The 18055-nt window shown below is 42.7% G+C and overlaps 1 protein-coding gene across 1 annotated transcript in view; it reads left to right on the top strand.

Annotated features, from left to right (window-relative positions):
- The window catches only part of LOC110153425 (nesprin-2-like), an 80903-nt gene that overhangs the window by 53362 nt on the left and 9486 nt on the right, over positions 1-18055 (top strand). Inside the window, exons 10-17 of the mRNA XM_055162169.1 lie at positions 470-632; positions 7692-7879; positions 8170-8320; positions 10957-11139; positions 12670-12807; positions 12924-13118; positions 15315-15609; positions 16779-16847. Coding sequence (XP_055018144.1) covers positions 470-632; positions 7692-7879; positions 8170-8320; positions 10957-11139; positions 12670-12807; positions 12924-13118; positions 15315-15609; positions 16779-16847 — 1382 coding nt within the window. The remainder of the gene's footprint in view (positions 1-469; positions 633-7691; positions 7880-8169; positions 8321-10956; positions 11140-12669; positions 12808-12923; positions 13119-15314; positions 15610-16778; positions 16848-18055) is intronic.

Raw genomic sequence — 18055 nt, 5'->3', positions numbered from 1 at the left:
TGGACATAACTAACCAAACAGGAAGTGAGCATGGACGCATTTCTGGCTCCATTGACTCTGGCTCCAGTTCTTTTTGTATTAAATAAGTGTGACCCATCTCTGTAACTGCTGCTGTCAGGCCGCTCATTTTGATCTGAAAATGTTCGTATTAACCCACTCTACATTATCCTGGTGTTTTATCTTCTGTAACTGCAGGCCTCGGTGAGCTTCATTTGACTGGAGCCTCTATGGGAGACGTCATACTCACTCCACACTCACTTTTTGCCTCATGTCACTCCGGACATGAGGCAAAAAGTCTCACAATAGAGATTTTGTTTCAGGAGATCTTGACCGAGCCCTACACAATAATGAGACTAAACCTAAAGGAAAACAAAACCTGAATAGATCTGTCTCTAAATCAAACCAAAGTGATCCAACTGATTGTTTACACGCTGGGACGGTTCTAAGGCGGCGCTCTGTTGTGTTTCAGGGTGTGTAAGCTGAAGGAGACTCTGGTGACCGTGCAGCAACTGGACAAGAACATGAGCAACCTGAGAACATGGCTCTCACGGATCGAGAGCGAACTGTCCAAACCTGTGGTCTACAACGTCTGCCAGAGCGACGAGATCCAGAGGAGGCTCAAGGAACAACAGGTGAGAGGAGGAGATGAGAGGAGGAGAGGAGGAGATGAGAGGAGAGAGAGGAGGAGAGGAGGAGATGAGAGGAGAGGGAGACTGAACTGTTGCAGCCTGTGGTCTACAACATCTGCCATAGTGAGGAGAAACAAAGAAGACTCAAAGAACAAGAGAGGAGAGGGAGAAGAAGGAGAGGGGGAGGAATTGGACCTGACTGTCACGTGAGAGGAGGACAGGAGGAGAGAGGGAGAGAGGAGAGAGAGACTGTCCAAACCTGTGGTCCAGAGGAGACTCAAAGAACAACAGGTGAGAGGAGGAGAGAGGGGGAAGAGAGAGAGAGGAGGGAGGAGAGGAGAAAGGAGAGAGGAGGTGGAGAGAGGGAGGAGAGGAGAAGAGGAGGTGGAGAAGGAGGAGAGGAGAGAGGAGGGAGAGAGGGAAAGAGAGAGAAGGGAGGAGGAGAGAGGGAAGAGAGAAAGAGGAGGTGGAGAGAGGAGAGAGGAGAAGAGGAAGAGAGGAGAGAGAGGAGGAGAGAGGAGAGAGAGGAAGAGGAGGTGGAGAGAGGGAGGAGAGGAGAAGAGGAGAAGAGGAGGTGGAGAAAGGGAGGAAAGGAGAAGAGGAGGTGGAGAGAGGGAAGAGAGGAGAAGAGAAGAGGAGGGGGAGAGGGAGGAGAGGAGAAGAGGAGGTGGAGAGAGGGAAGAGAGACTGAACTGTTGCAGCCTTTGATGGAGAGGGAGAAGAAGGAGAGGAGGAGCAGAGAGGGAGCGAGAGACTGGACTGTGCAAACCTGTGGTTGCATGAGATGAGATGAGACTCAAAGAACAAGAGAGTGGGAGGAGAGAGAGATCAGAGAGGAGAGGGAGAAGAAGGAGAAGAGGAGGAGAGGAGGAGAGAGGGAGGAAAGGAGGAGAGAGGGGAAAGAGAGCCCAGACTGCCCAAACCTGTGGTCTACAATGTCTGCCACAGTGAGGAGATCCAGAGGAGACTCAAAGAACAACAGGTGAGAGGAGGAGAAAGAGAGAGGAGAGAGAGAGGGAAAGCAGAGGAGAGAGAAGGAGAGATGGGGGAGAGACAGGAGGAGAGAAAGAGGGAGAGGAAAGGGGAGAGGAGCTGTTCAAACCTATGGTCTACAGTGTACTGTGTACATGAGCAGTTTGAGCACCGCCCTCTGGTGGTCACTGTTACACTTTGCATGAAGATTGTTTTATTATTTTCTATACCAACAATATTTTTAACCTTCACAGCTCAAATCTCTACAAATCTGAATTTTATTTAATGTTATAGACCAGAAGTGACAGGTCACAAAATGTCTATAAGGACAAACTTTATTGAAATGATTCATCCACAGTCGGTCACACATCACAATATAATATCATAACACAGAGAAACGATCAAAGCATTCAGGTTTTTAATGTTCTGCTCTGTTATAATTGTCTCGCTCTAGACTACAGATGGATAAATCCATTTATTTAGAGCAAATTTGTACTTTACATTTTTCCCTCTTCACAGATAAGAATAAATCAACTTGGTCAGTGGCACCAAAGAAAACAACATCATGTGTTAAAGTGCATTTGGTCCATTTCTCTAAGAAGAAAAAAGAGTCTGTAGCATCCACCACAGGAAAGATCTACTCCACCTCACAGAGAGAGAGAGATGAACAGGGACACTAAGAGAGAGAAAGAGAGAGAGAGAGGGGAGGAGAGAGAAGGGGAGAGGGAGCGGCCCTTTTAAAGCCTTTGTCCGTCTGTCGTCCTGCAGCGGAGAAAAAATCATGTTGGGCAAAAATAACTTTTAAAATCCAGAGTGGAGCCGGAGTGTACGAGAGAGAGAGAGAGAGAGAGAGAGAGAGAGAGAGAGAGGAGAGAGAGAGAGAGACAGAGGAGAGAGAGAGAGGAGAGAGAGAGAGAGAGAGAGAGAGAGAGAGAGAGAGAGGGCTGTCAGAGAAGAGGCTAAAAGGAGAGAGGGAGAGGAGAGAGAAAGAGAGAAAGGGAGGGAACTGTCAAATATGCATAAAAAAAGGAGAGGGAGAAAGAGAGGAAAGAGAGAGGGGGGTGTCAAATATGGGCTATAAGGAGAGAGAGAGGGAAAGGGGGGGAGAGAGAAAGAGAGAGAGAGAGGGGGGGGAGGTGAGCTGTCAAATATGCATTAAAAAGAGAGGGAGAAAAAAGAAGAGGGAGGGAGCTGGTAAATATGGGCTATAAGGAGAGAGAGAGAAAGGGGGAGAGAGAGGTTGAGAGGAGAGGAAAGAGAAGAGAGGGAAGGGGAGAACTGTCACACATAGAATATAAGGAGAAAGGGGGAAGAGAGAGAAGAGAAGAGGGAGAGGGAGAAAGCTGTCAAATATGGAATATGAGGAGAAAGGGGGAAGAGAGACAGAAGAAAGAGAGAGGGAGCTGTCAAACATGCATTAAAAAGGGGGAGAGAGATAAAAAGAGTAGAGACAAGAAGGGGGGAGACAAAGAGGAGAGAGAAGAGAAGAGGGAGAGAGGGACGGAGCTGTCAAATATGGAATATAAGTAGAGAGGGAGAAAGGGAAGAGAGAGAGAGAGAGAGAGAGAGGGAGGGAGCTGTCAAACATGCATTAAAAAGGGGAAGAGGGAGTAAAGGGGGGAGAGACAAAGAGAGGAGAGAAAAGAGAAGAAAAGAGGGAGGGAGCTGGTAAATATGGGCTTTAAGGAGAGAGAGAGAAAGGGGAAAAGAGAGGAGAGGAAAGAGAAGAGAGAGGGAGGGAGGGAGAGAGCTGTCACATATATAATATAAGGAGAAAGGGGGAAGAGAGAGAAAGAGAGAGGGAGGGAGATGTCAAACATGCTTTAAAAAGGGGGAGAGGGAGAAAGAGAGAGAGAGAGAGAGAGAGAGAGAGGGAGGAAAGTGTCAAATATGGGCTGTAAGGAGAGAGGGAGAAAGAGAGTGAAGAGAGAGAGAGAGAGAGAGAGAGCTGTCAAATCTGCATTAAAAAAGGGGAGAGAGAAGGGAGAAGAGAGAGGAAGGGAGTGGGCTATAAGGAGAGAAGGAGAAAGGGGGAAAGAGAGTGAAGAGAGAGAGGGAGGGAGAGAGCTGTCAAACATGCGTTAAAAAGGGGAGAGGGAGAAAAGGGGGAGAGACAAAGAGAGGAGAGAGAAGAGAAGAAAAGAGAGAGGGAGGGAGCTGGTAAATATGGGCTATAAGGAGAGAGAGAGAAAGAAAGAGAGGAAAGAGAAGAGAAGAGAGCTGTCAAATATGGAATATACGGAGAAAGGGGGAGAGAGAGAAAGAGGAGAGAGAAGGGAGAGAGACAGAAGAGAGAGGGAGAAAGCTGTCAAACATGCATTAAAAAAGGGGACAGGGAGAAAGGGGGGAAGAGAAAAAGGAGAGAGAAGAGGAGAGGGAGAGAGGGAGGGATCTGTCAAATATGTGTATAAAGAGAAAGAGAGGAGAGAGACGGAGAGCGAGAGATGAAGGGAACTGAACTGTCAAATATGGACGAAAAGGGGGAGGGGACAGGAGAGAGAGAGAGATGGACAGAGATGGAAGGAGGGACATCGGGGTGGAGGAAGAGAGAGAAAGGACGCGGAGAAAGACTGGATAGATAGAGACGAGAGCAGAGAGGGAGACAGAGGAGAAGAGAGGTTTAAGAGAAGAGGGAGGCAGAACAGGAGGAGAGAAAGAGGAGAAGAAGAAAAAGGAGTGAAAGGAGGGTTAGAAGGTCTCGGTGCTGCTCTCAGGTTCAACCCTTTTACAACATTCACTGAACCTTAAAAAATTCTTCCTGGAACACAGCAGAAAAGTAAAAGGATCTTGTTCAGGTCTGTTTAAAGCTGCACTGTGTAACTTTTTGGTTGAGGCTTCGCTTAAAATGTTCCACAGTGTGACTTTAAACAGATCGACTTTACATGTGTTCAATTCCAGGTGGTTTTATAATAGAAAAACAGATATTATGACTGTGAGCGGGGTCGCCTCTCCACAGATCTGACCTGGAACTCGGTCTGCCTAAGAAAGTTGCAAATACCCAGAAAGTAACACAATGACTTTATAAGTAAATCCAGCCTGAAATAAACACAAATATTCTGTAAAAATGTCAAGGCAAAGTTTTATTGTTCTTGAGGTGATTCACAAATAAGTTTAAGAAAATGTTCCTAAATGATCTTTTATAATTTGAATATTGTGGCAAGATTTGTACAAGATCCAAATTGCAATTAACTTAGGTTCAGTCTTAGTTTAGTCCTGGTTTAGTCCTGGTTTAGTCCTACTTTAGTCCTGGTTTAGACCTGGTTTATTCCTGCTTTAGTCCTGGTTTAGTCCTGGTTTAGTCCTACTTTAGTCCTGGTTTAGTCCTGCTTTAGTCCTGGTTCAGTCCTGGTGTAGTTCTACTTTAGTTCTGGTTTAGTTCTGGTTTAGTCCTGTTTTAGTCCTGTTTTAGTCCTGGTTTAGTCCTGCTTTAGTCCTGCTTTAGTCCTGGTTTAGTCCTGGTTTAGTCCTGCTTTAGTCCTGGTTTAGTCCTGCTTTAGTCCTGGTTTAGACCTGGTTTAGTCCTGCTTTAGTCCTGGTTTAGTCCTGGTTTAGTCCTGCTTTAGTCCTGGTTTTAGTCCTTTTAGTCCTGGTTTAGACCTGGTTTAGTCCTGCTTTAGTCCTGGTTTAGTCCTGCTTTAGTCCTGGTTTAGTCCTGGTTTAGTCCTGCTTTAGTCCTGCTTTAGTCCTGGTTTAGTCCTGGTTTAGTCCTGGTTTAGTCCTTCTTTAGTCCTGCTTTAGTCCTGCTTTAGTCCTTCTTTAGTCCTGGTTTAGTCCTGGTTTAGTTCTGGTTTAGTCCTAATTTCTATCACTCCAAACTGTCCAATATAAAAAGTCAACTCTTGTACCACATTTCTGCACCAAAAAAAAAAAAAAAACAATTACTGAAATAAAAAACAGTTAAAATCGTCTAAAAGTTCAGGCTGCTCTGATCTGCAGCTCAAACCAGCGTCGTCTCTGTCACATTTTAGACATGAGGAAATCTCGCATAAAAAAAAAAAAAATCAAAATCGGAGTTGTTTTTTGGCGATGGAGGAGGAGATGGAGGAGGAGACAGGTGACAGACAGCAGCAGACCCACGACAAAGAGGAAAAAATATCTGTAAAAATCTTCAGCGTCTAAATTTCCAAGAGGCTCTCGGACCAGACTGAAGGAGGAGGAAGAGGAGCCCGCCAAAATAAAAGCCCTCAAAAGCAAACCACATCTGACAAAGTAATGGGAGAGAAAATAAATAGTGACAAGTTAGGCTGACCAGGAATGGAGATATCGTTGCTTTGCTTAAAATATTCCTCAGTATGGCATTAAACTTGTTTGACAGTAAATCTGTTTTGCATTTCTTCAATTACAGGTGTTTTTATCGCTTAAAATTACCAAAAATATGCGTTCTTAGTGTGAGTGGGCTTGCCTTTCCACTGATCTGACCTGTAACTGTCTCCATGGAGAAAGTTTAATGCCATACTGTGGAATATTTTGTGCAATAACATCCTTGGAGACAATCAGGTAACAGACCATTCTCCATCAGAAATTAGATGAGAAATACATTAAGCTTGTGTATTCTTTTAATTGTTAATTGTTAACATTGTTTTCTTGTGTTCTTCCAAGACCTGCAGGGTGACAGAGTTACGTACACTCAAGTCAAACACAAAACACACAAACGTGCAAATGCAAGGAGCAGTGACCTGTGATATTCTTTCAAGTTGTTGACAAAAAATTTAAAAACTCATGTCGGTAACGGAGGGAATGAAATATGCAGCACTTTTTGGGCAATAAATCCAAACAGTGATAACTCTTGGTTCTCACTTCCATATCCTTAACAAACTGGTTTGAATATTTGCTTCATATAGTTTTCTACCATATGGTACAAGATTAGGTTGAAAAACCTCTTTTTTTTTGACTCATGAGATTTTTTATTAAGAAAGGTCATGGTAACGGAGGGAAAAAGTAACAGAGGGAAAATTGTGCAAACAAGTAGAAGGTGCATGATTTTACATCATTTGTCGCTTTTTTTCTTCTGAATACTTTAATATTACTTCAAAATGAAAGGAAACTATTTCTATAAAATATGTCAGTCCTTCCAAGCAAATTTTTATCATTTTAAATACTTTTTTTTTTTTGAAAAATCATGTCCCTTCATCAACAGTTCAAAGATGGAATAACACAAGATATGATGAAATACATCCATTTATTGACATGATTTTTGGGTCTTTGAAATTTGGGAAATAATTTTTGTTCCATGTTTCATACATGGTCTGTTTAAAACATATGGAACTTTAGAACCAAAAATGGTACAGAAAAAAGGTCAACAGTTTCATAAACTAGAGTACATATGTATCTGTTCAATACATTTTTATATCAGATGCATTGAACTTGAATTTTTGGCCTTGTTGTTTACTTCTGCTTGACCGGGCCCATATGTGATCAGAGGTAAAATGAAGCCTGCAGACGTATGTGCTGTTTGGAATCATCTCATCTCTTCTAATCACATGTACCAGTGCACTCGCAGTTGTGTGTCAGGGGAAATGATGAAAACTGAGGTCTGGTTGGAATTGTTGATGAGTTGAACATAACGGAACACTACAATGACACGGAGATGAAGAAAACATTTTCTAATTTTTCTTAGATTTTGTCAGACTTGTTACTGGAAAGTTGTAATCACAAATTTCCAAACGTCTTCCTGGTTTGTGTCGTAAACATGATCAGAGCTCAGAGCTTTTTTTTTTTTTTTTTGGCTTTAGACCACAGTATACAAAACAGTTGCCAGCCCAAGGTGCTCACATCCCCGTCCAACGAACAGGGGGTCGCAAAGTGAGTTCACCCAATGAGATCAGCCCCAACAAGAAAAAACTGTTACAGAGTTTGACCATATCAAAAAAGCATCTTAGGTCACAGTTCACATTAAGTCCATGAGGAGCAAGAGTCTTACGTTGGTGAATCCAGAAGTGGGCGTATTTCCAGATGCCGAAATTTTATTTTAAAATTAAAAATGCTTTTGGGCATCTGAGTGGGTTATGCATTTTTTTCACTTTTACTGTCATTATGTACATTGGCACATTATTGTTTTTATTTCCTATTTGATTTCCTGTGTTCATGTAGGATCTCCAGCGGGACATAGACCAGCACACAGACAGCGTGGCCTCGGTCCTGACGCTCTGTGATGTTTTACTTCACGACTCGGACGCCTGCTCCAGTGACTCTGAGAGCGACTCGTTTCAGCAGACCACCTCCAGCCTGGACCAGAGGTGGAGAAACATCTGCGCCATGTCTATGGAGAGGAGGATGAGGTGAGGACAGGGTCTAACCAGCAGGGGGCGCTACAGATGAGTTAGGCCAAACTACAAGCAGGGGGCGCTACAGTGTCAGACAGACGAGGGCGGTGTTTCTATGGAGAGAAGAATGAGGGTTTTTTTTATTTCCCAAGATTGTTACGACACAGGTAAAAGTCCTGAGATCTCCTGTGCTGTTTTTTAAGTCTATAAATCAAAATCTGAGCGTTTCTCCAGTCCAACTCGTAAACTGACAGTGGATTTTTGTTTAGAATATGTAATAATTACTGTCTAACTTTGTGTTTTAGGATCGAGGAGACCTGGAGACTGTGGTGTAAATTCTTGGATGATTATTCTCGGTTCGAGGACTGGCTCAAATCTGCAGAACTCACCGCAGCAAACCCCGAGTCTGAGAACGTCCTGTACACCTGCGCCAAGGAGGAGCTCAAGAAGTTTGAGGTGAAATGTACAAACGGATATATGTATGTGTGTGTGTGTGTATGTGTGTGTGTGTGTGGGGGGGGCTGGATTACAGATTATACAGGAGAATAATCTGCTTCATCCAGAGACCAGCCCCTGACCCTCACTGTATCTGACCCAGTTCTGAGCAGCGCTGACTGGGCTCTCACTGACACACACACAGAATATTCATGAGTCATTTGCAAAAGAGGAAATACAGGCAAACTGAAAATAGATGATCAAAATCTTACACTATTGCCTTAAAGGTGCATTGTGTAACTTTTCCAGTGGTGCATCCGTCACCCGCTTCATTCTGTGGATATGGAAAATTTCACATTATGACATTAAACAGCTCGACTTCTTTATTTATTATTTACTGATTTATGATTATAGGCAAGAAGACAGTCTTTTAAAACAGCACTATGTAACTGTTGTGACCAGATTGTCTCCATGGAGATGTTATTGCTTTGTCTGAAATGTTCCTCAGTATTGCACTAAACTGATCTGTTCTGCGTTTGTTTAATTAAAAGTGTTGTGTTTTTATTGCTACAGTGAAAAACATGTGTTCTGATTGTGAGTGGGGTCAACTCTCCACAGATCTGACCTGTGACTTGGCCTGGTCTCTGTGGACATATATGTTGTGGAGCAATTTAGGCAAAGCAATAACATCACCATGGAAACAAACAGGTGGCGGCTCATCCTCCAGCAGAAGAAAATACAGAGTGCATCTTTAAATAACAAATGCATGTTGTTGTTTTTGTTTTTATTAATCACACAAAAATATGTCTTATTTATTTGTTGATCCATTTTAAAGGTTCACTGTGTATGTATCTATTTTGGTTGGGGTCCTTCACCTGCTTGTGTCTGTGGAGATGTCATTGCTCTGCCTGGAATGTTCCACAGTGTGACATTAAACAGATCTGCTTCACATTTATTCAATTACAGATGGTTTTACAGCTCAAAAATACTTACAAAAACAGACATTCTGACTGTGAGTGGGGTCGCCTCTCCACAGATCTGACCTGTAACTTCATCTGGTTTGGTCTCCATGGAGATAGAAAGGTTAAATGCCATACTGTGAAACATTCCAGACAAAGCAATAACGTCTCAATGAAAAAAAGCATTTGACAGAGCCTCCACCAGAAAAGTTACACAATGCACCTTTAACTATTCCTAGAGGTGGAACGAGACACAGTTTCCATAAAATGAGACGCAACACACAAGACTGGGTCCACGAGAACTAGACAAAATGAGAGTTAGACTGTAGTTGTTGAGTTGAGTTCACAATTTTGGTCTCAGCATTTTTTATTTACTTTATTTAATATTTTGCTGTGATTGTAGCACTACTTTTTGAAATGACCACTTCTCAAAAAATGTAACTCACCAGTACTTAACCCAATTTTGTCCAATCTTAGGCTACGTTCAGACTGCAGGGCTTAACGCTCAAGTCCGATTTTTTTTGTGAAATCCGATGTTTTGCGAGGTCGTTCACATTTCCAATGAAATGCGACTTGTCTGTGACTTCAGTGTGAACGGTAAACGGCCCGAAAGTGTCCCGCATGTGCACTGGAGACACGATGACGTCAACCCCATGCGTCAACGCAGCGAGCGTGCTCTGTGTTTACGGAAGTTGTCCAAATATGGTCGCGAGCATTGAGCACCTGGCGAGTTTACAGTTCCGGGTTCCGCCTGCTTCAGCGCGGAATTGTGACGTTTGTCGCTTGTTAGTGACGTATAGGTCGGATGGATGCGCTTTGGCCGTTCACACTGAAGTCGCATGTCAAAAGATCAGATATGTATCGGATTCAGGAGCACATATCCAAGTGTCCTGGGTCACATTTGAAAAATTCGGATCTGTGTTGTTCAGACTGTCATTAAAAGATCAGATACAGGTCACATAGAAGCCAAAAAATCGGATTTGGGTCACTTCAGGCTGCAGTCTGAACGCAGCCAAAATGTAAACAAACACACACACACAATAAAACATCACAGGATTATTTCTCTTTTGTGTGCACAGTCTTGTGGCAATTTGGTCTTGCAAGAAGTTGTGTTAACTTCTCTCTGCCACACACTACAGGAGGATTTACCTGATTTTGGGGGGAGGGTTCGGGGAGGTGTGACCTGACTTTGTGTCTTTGTGTGCAATTTTGAAGCCACTGCGCTTCTTTTGTGTGTCAGTGTCAGATTGTAATCACCAAACATCAGCATCACTACAGTAACAACCAATAAAACAGAGCAGCGTCAGGGGCAGAAGAAAAGTGACGGACACAGAGATGCAAAATACAAACTCAGGAAATGGCGAAAATAATGACAAGACTTTATTCCTCATCTCTCGTAAAGTGGTAAATTTAAACTGCAGCGTCTCATCCACATTATTCATAGAAATTGTCCTCCACAAATACTGACATCCAGTCCACAAAACTGCACTGTGAATCCGCTGCAGTCTTTGCGATCAGAGATTTTAAGTCTCATAAGATTCTCCTCGTGTCTGTGGCGTGTCCTTTTTGTCGTACATTTAAAAATCCTTTAAAACTGAAAAATCCTGTAGTGTGTGGCGTCCTTTATATCCTCTTGTGTCTTATTTCCCAGGCATTTCACTCTCCTGTGTCTTATGTCCCCTTGTGTTTATTTCCCAGGCGTTTCAGAGGCAGGTGCACGAGCGTTTGACCCAGTTGGAGCTGGTCAATAAACAGTACCGGCGTTTGGCCCGGGAGCAGCGCACCGACGCCGCCTGCAGGCTCAAGCTGATGGTGCAGGAGGGGAACCAGCGCTGGGACAGACTGCAGAAGAGAGTCTACGCCATCATCAGGAGGTTAAAGGTCAGTGCACTTTAAGACTGGAATCATATGGGAAACAAACAGTGCTTTTTACTTTGCTTTACTTGTGACAGTACTCTTACTTGAGTAAAAGTTGTGGTGTGAACAGGTTTGAACAATCAGAAAGAAATCAGATTCCTCACATCAGATGGTTTTCATAGTCTGATAACTCCAGAAATCAGATAACGGTCAGATTTAGTGGATCTAAATTTAATATTTCTTTTTCTTGGCTTTATTCCTTAACATTTAACACATTACATTTAAGACTTGATGCCTCCAGAGCTCTTAATCCTTTATATGTGGGTCACATTTGTCTCTGAGCAGATGGACTTTTTCTATATAAAACCAGGCTTAATGAGAGCAGAGCTGTGATTGGCCCAGCTCATAGAGGAGGCCTGTGATTGGCTGATGTCAGAGAGGAGACTTGTGATTGGTAGATCTGGTTTATCGACCCCGATGACCTCAGAGGTTTATGTGAGAATATACAGTGAGGTTTATCAGTTATGGATGAGTGAATGTGCACATCTGGACACAGCTGCTCTGACACAGCAGCTTCCATCAACACAGAGAATATACTCCATTTATTAAATCATAATATACATGTATAAAACTAAACAACAGTTGCTCACTGCAAAGTCCAGGTTGGATCCATACCTAATTCTGTCAACTGGACAAAGTTTATTGATCAAATACTTTTAGTGTCTCTTCAGAACTTCAGACGCAGTTTGGATGAGCTGTGAAATGTATTCGATCATGGAGGAAAAATCCCACACACCGTCTTACTTGCAAATTGTGAGATTTATTAGGACAAACCGTGCAACGTTTCGGCACTAGGCCTTCGTCAGGCAAACAGAATGAGAGCTCAGGTGGCCTGTCTTAAATAGGGTGTGGCAAGCACCCAAGGGTGACAGGTCATAAAGAAACAGTGCACCCAAACACCATAATTCACAGAACAAAGACAATCAACATATAGTGTAATAATAATGATACTAATAATAATAATGAAATATTAATGAAAGTACAAAAATCATATAACAATAATAGAAAAATAAGAAGAATATCTGGATACATATAGACATAGTATATTTTCACCCAACTATAAAATAATGCTATCGTGCCATATACGCATCTATATATATATATATACAATGGATCTTAAAATGTAGCCCATATAAAGCCCACAAGTAATACAGTGTGCGGGATTTTTCTCCATGTTCTTGGGCTGCTCCCTCTCCTCCAACGCACCTGTCTCAAGTAACTGATGTGCGAAGTTCTCATTCTCTCAAACATATTCAATCAAACAACTTTTGTCCAGTTGACAGAATTGAATTTCTCCTTCGCTGTCCTCATTCAGAAGTTACTAATGTAACCATAGTTCTATGAATCATGACTAATCAGCAAAGAGCAGTGCCCTTCGCATTGAACAATTCTAAAATAATGAAACATATGTGTTGAAAGGTTGTGTGTTTTTAGATAACCTCTAGGTCTGTGAACATTATTTTAACAGTTCTTTATCTTTGTTTGTCTGTGCAGCACTTTACTTCTCAGAGGGAGGAGTTCGAGGGCACACGGGAGGGCATCCTGGTTTGGCTGACGGAGATGGACCTGCAGCTGACCAACGTGGAGCATTTTTCCGAGAGCGACGTGCAGGAAAAGATGAAACAACTCAACGTAAGAAGCTTTATATTATATTTACCTGACTCTTTCTGCGGCCTGATGTAACCAGTATCTTAACTTATATTTCCACTGTGCTCCTTTTCTTTACATGACTCTGCTGTCTTGTGCAGGTGTTCCAGCAGGAGATCATGCTGAACACAAATGCGATCGACGCCCTCATCGTGTTTGGAGAGACTCTGATCCAGAAGAGCTCCCCTGACGACGCAGCGCTGATGGAGGAGGAGCTGGAGGAGATGCACTCGTACTGTCAGGAGGTGTTTGGGAGAGTGGCTCGATTCCACCACAGGCTCGTGCACAGGAGACCGGTCAGTATCACCAACACACACACTTATCTGACAGACAGTGTTGGGAAGGTCACCTTTAAAATGTATGCCCCTACAGATTACAGATTACATATCCCAAAATGTAGTTTGTAACATAATCCATTAAATTACTTTAGGTGAGTAATGTAATCTGAATACTTTGGATTACTTGATTTGCTGTAGAGAAGCAAAGACAAGGATATCGTAACATAAGATGTTTTGTCTGCTGAAAGAAAATAAAAATATGTTAAATCCTGTTTTACACCTGGTTTAGTCCCAGTTTAGTTCCGGTTTAGTCCTGGTTTTAGACCTGGTTTAGATCTAGTTTAGATCTAGATTATATCTAGTTTTAGACCTGGTTTTAGACCTGGTTTTAGACCTGGTTTAGACCTGGTTTAGTCCCAGTTTAGACCTGGTTTTAGTCCTGGTTTAGTCCTGGTTTAGTCCTGGTTTAGTCCTGGTTTAGATCTAGTTTAGACCTGGTTTAGTTTCTGGCAATGAGTGGAATTACCGAAAAAAACTGGAAAATATTGCCGTGTAATCCGTTTATTTCAACAAAGTAACTGTAATCCAATTACTACTCACTGAAACAGTAACTGTAACTAAATACAGTTACTTCATAATTTGTACTCTGTATTACATAACTCTGGTACATGTAATCTGTTACTCCCCAACACTGATGAGCACATATGTGTATAATACATTTTGTATGATTGTGTGTGTGTAAATTTTCCCAAAATGATCATATCATAATACGGCAGGTGAAGCTGTTTTTCTGAAAATGGCAGAGGTGTAATCAGGCAGAGGACAGTGAAAGTGCTTGTGGAACTAGGAAAAGAGCACAGATTATGCTTGTAGAACTTGGACAATGATGTACAGGACAGGAGAAACTGGTATTTATTTTTATTCAGAAACAAGAGTCTCTCAACAGTTTTTGTTTTTACACGTTTTCTTTTTTTTTTTTGACACAACCTCTCTGGCCTTGGAGAAACTATAAACTCTATCCAAACTCTAGTATCCAAACTCTCCAAACTCTCCAAACTCTCAACTGACCGCAGCTCTCCTTCAAACACCCACATTTTGGATGGAGCCCGAGGGTCTATATCGCTGTAAGAGCTCGTGGCAAAATCTGAACCACGTGGCAGAGGCGAGCAGCGAGGCTTCAGACATCATCACTTTTGGTTCCTCCCCCAAATGAAGCAAGCCTCGATACGCGCTTCGCAGAAACACCCCCTTCGTTACTCGACACGCGCTTCAAAGCCTCGGCACATCTCGTAACATCACTAGCTAATAGTCTCCTTTCCCTCCAGGGACCAGCAGTTTTCAAGTAAAGTGCTACTGTGCCTCAGGATTAAAAAGTGTTAAAAGGAAGGACAATAAATAATTTTTAAAACCAATTGTGTACAATTTCTTTTATCATATGTGCAAATATGTTGGAAGTGCTGTGTGCTGTCAAAGTGCAGTGTTTTAAAGTGTCCTAGTGAAGGGTGAAGTACGGAAGCCGAGAGGGGTCACAACCAACACAAACACCGCAACAAATACAAATGCCACAACAAACCAAAAAAAGCCACAACGGAAATGACCGCGGGACTATTTTAATGCAAACTCAACACAAACACAAACGCAAATGTCGCAACACATTAAAAAGCCACAACAGAAGTGACCGCAGGACTCTATTTTTCGACGGACCGATCAAGCGGCAAGTGAAGAAGAAGAACTACAATGTGAAACGAATAATAATAAAACAATAAATTTCTTTCCTTCTTCGTTCCTTTACTTTTCACGCTTTTTGATGTGTTGTGGCATTTGCGTTTGTGTTGTGGCGTTTGTATTCGTTGTGGCGTTTGCACTAAAATAGAATCCCGCAGTCATTTCCGTTGTGGCTTTTTGTTGTGTTGTCGCATTTGTATTTGTTGCGGCGTTTGTGTTTGTTGTGACCCCTCTCAGCTTCCGTAGTGAAGGTGCTGATTGGACTTATTTGTAACAAACCAGCCTGTTTGTTACATGGCACAAATGGAAAAAAAAATGTTTATAAAAGCCATTTGTCACTACCATGCACCACATGTTTATAGTGACATAAATCAGCACCATTGTTTTTAACAAGAAATCAATGGATTCTGTTCTATTTTTATGTGTTTTATAATGAACAAAATGTAAAATAATAATGTGACAAAAATTAAAACTCATAATATGTTGCAGATCCTGGACGAGCTCTCAGACTCAGACTTGGACGCGTCTCCAGACCTGAACCGTGGCCTGTCCTGGACCGAGACGAAGAGGAGGAGGAGGAAGAAGAGAGATGGGGGGGTGGTGCCGCCGCTGGAGGGGGTGGGGCCTCAGTGTCACCTCTTAGCCCCGCCCCTGGAGCGTTCAGGGCGGGAGACTCCGGTGAGCGTGGACTCCATCCCTCTGGAGTGGGATCACACCGTGGACGTGGGCGGCTCCTCTTCTCACGAGGACGATGACGACGCCACTTTCTTCAGCGCTCTGTCAGGTACACACGATTTAAAGTACATGAGGCAGGTTTTCATGATTTTGTTTTTTTTTTTCTCATTATTCCTTTATCACACTTTTACATTGGTTTAAGGGCCAATATTAGGTTATATTCTGATGTTAGAATGTTGTTTGTTTCATTCACACACATTTAACACACAAACCTGCACGTTTAGGCTGAGTTCATCTCTCAAACTGAAAACACAGTTCCGCTTTGTGATGTCATGACATAAAACAGGAAGTGCTCCATTGTGTTTTTAAACTGCATACACCCTCACTAGAATCATTTGGATCATTTGAGTCGAATTTTGTCTTGCCCCTGTACAGATGTTTTATATAAGCAGCTCTTGTGTGCTGTCTGCATGAAATTAAAAAGCGTCTTATAATTCACCAACCAGGAAGTACTGCTGTTAGCATGCTAGTTGTTGTTAGGCAAACTCTGCTCTGGTCTCTGAGAGTTGTGAAAAGCTCTTATAAACTCATCATGGTTAATAATTAGAATGGTCTAAATGCATGAGGCAAATGTAATTCTGGACAACTGTAAACTGTACAGTGCCTTTGTGTTAAAAAAAAATTGTTTCTTAGTTTAGTTAAGTTTACCGTATTTTCCGGGCTATTAAACACGCTCTTAAGCCTCCAACCCTGTCAAAAAATGACTGCGCGCCCCACAATCCAGAGCGCCCTATACACGAATCCCCTCAGGTGTCCCAGCACGACTTCAGTAAACTACAAAGCCGCACCACCCGCAGAACACACAAACACACACGGAGCAGACAGCGACCACACAGCCAAACACACCCACAGACACACTCATCACTCCACGCCGACGAGGAACGGAACGGAGGAACGAACCGAAAAAGCGAGTGCAATGTGCCACTTCTAGACACAACTGAACAACTGAGTCACTGTGAACGCACCAAACAAAACCACTCACCCATCACACTGTTGTTTATTTGTGAAAAAAGTTCAAAAATAGACCATTTAATGACAGTGCGTCTTATAATCCAGACAAACTAATAACATCTCCACGGAGAAAAGCGTTTGATGTACTAACCCTCCACCAGAAAAGTTACACCACGCACCTTTAAAATAAAATGAAATATCGTAAAATACCGCGTGAAATATATAAATCCGTCGTGGTTCCATTAACCTGCGCTTGCCTCCTTGCAGATTTTCAGGTGACGGAGAGCTCTGAGGCGTTTTACAGAGCCACAGTGAGGGCAGTGAACGCAGCACAGGGTAAAACTGCTGCATGGATCTGCTGTGAACGCTCATGTGAACCAGACGCACCTGAACACATCGCTAATACCTGCATGTGTTTGGGCTTAAAGCTGCACTGTGTCACTTTTCTGGTGTTGATTTGCTAAGACTTTGTCTCCATGGAAATGATGTTGCTTTGCCTGTAAGTTACACAGTATGGCATTAAGATACTCTACCTCCCATATATTTAATTACAGCTGTTTTTAATTACTTTCTTACTAAAAGTTAAATAGTCAATTAGCCTGGTGGTTATAGAAGCTTAATGTTGTACTGCGGAACATTCTACACAAAGCAATACCTGCACCTGAAAAGTTACATAGTGCATCTTTACCTTCACCAAAACATCACACCACTCATCTGATCATACACAGTCCAGACCAACTGCACTGTTTTTTCACCTTTTTCATGTGCTTGTGTACCATTATTTCTTATAAGTTTAATAACAGTGTTACCATGACAACTGTAGCTGAGTACTTAAAGTTCATATGACAGGATTTCATGCTTTTACCTCCTTGTCAAAGCCTGATTCTATAAGTAGGGTCAGGTCTGGTTAGTACTTATACCACTTATACCACTGGAAAAATCAGGTGTCACACCAGGCACCAGACACAAAAACTGTAATTAAGTGAATCTTTATTTATATAGCCCTTTTCACAGACATTTTTGTCACAAAGATGCTTTACAGAGCATTACATTCAGCATATTACTCATTCACTCTATACGTGGTGATGGTAAACTACTGTTGTAGCCACAGCTGCCCTGGGGCAGACTGACAGAGGCGCGGCTGCCATGCCAATCGGCGCCAACAGTCCCTCCGACCACCACCATCACTCACACACACACCACTTTCATATTAGGCAGTGAGGGTGAAGTGTCTCGCCACTAGCACCAGTGACCTGGACAGGTTCATGGATTGATTGTATTTAACTGATTTTGACTATCAGCTGTTCATGGAGACCTGTAGCATGTGTCCTCCAACTGTTCTTGTGTCCTTAGGCAAGACTCTTGACCCACATTGCCTAGTATGAAAGTGATGGTCGGAGGGGCTGATGGTGCAGATTGGCAGCCTCACTTCTGTCAGTTTGCCCCAGGGCAGCCGTGGCTACAGTAGTATCTCACCACCACCGAGTGTGGAGTGAATGAATAATGATCTGTAAAGCGTCTTTGAGTGTCCAGAAAAGCGCTGT

Source organism: Boleophthalmus pectinirostris, unplaced genomic scaffold, assembly GCF_026225935.1.
Source record: "Boleophthalmus pectinirostris isolate CB_2022bp ecotype Guang Dong unplaced genomic scaffold, ASM2622593v1 HiC_scaffold_10, whole genome shotgun sequence".
NCBI lineage: Eukaryota > Metazoa > Chordata > Actinopteri > Gobiiformes > Gobiidae > Boleophthalmus > Boleophthalmus pectinirostris.
This window is presented reverse-complemented; position numbering and strand designations above follow the sequence as displayed.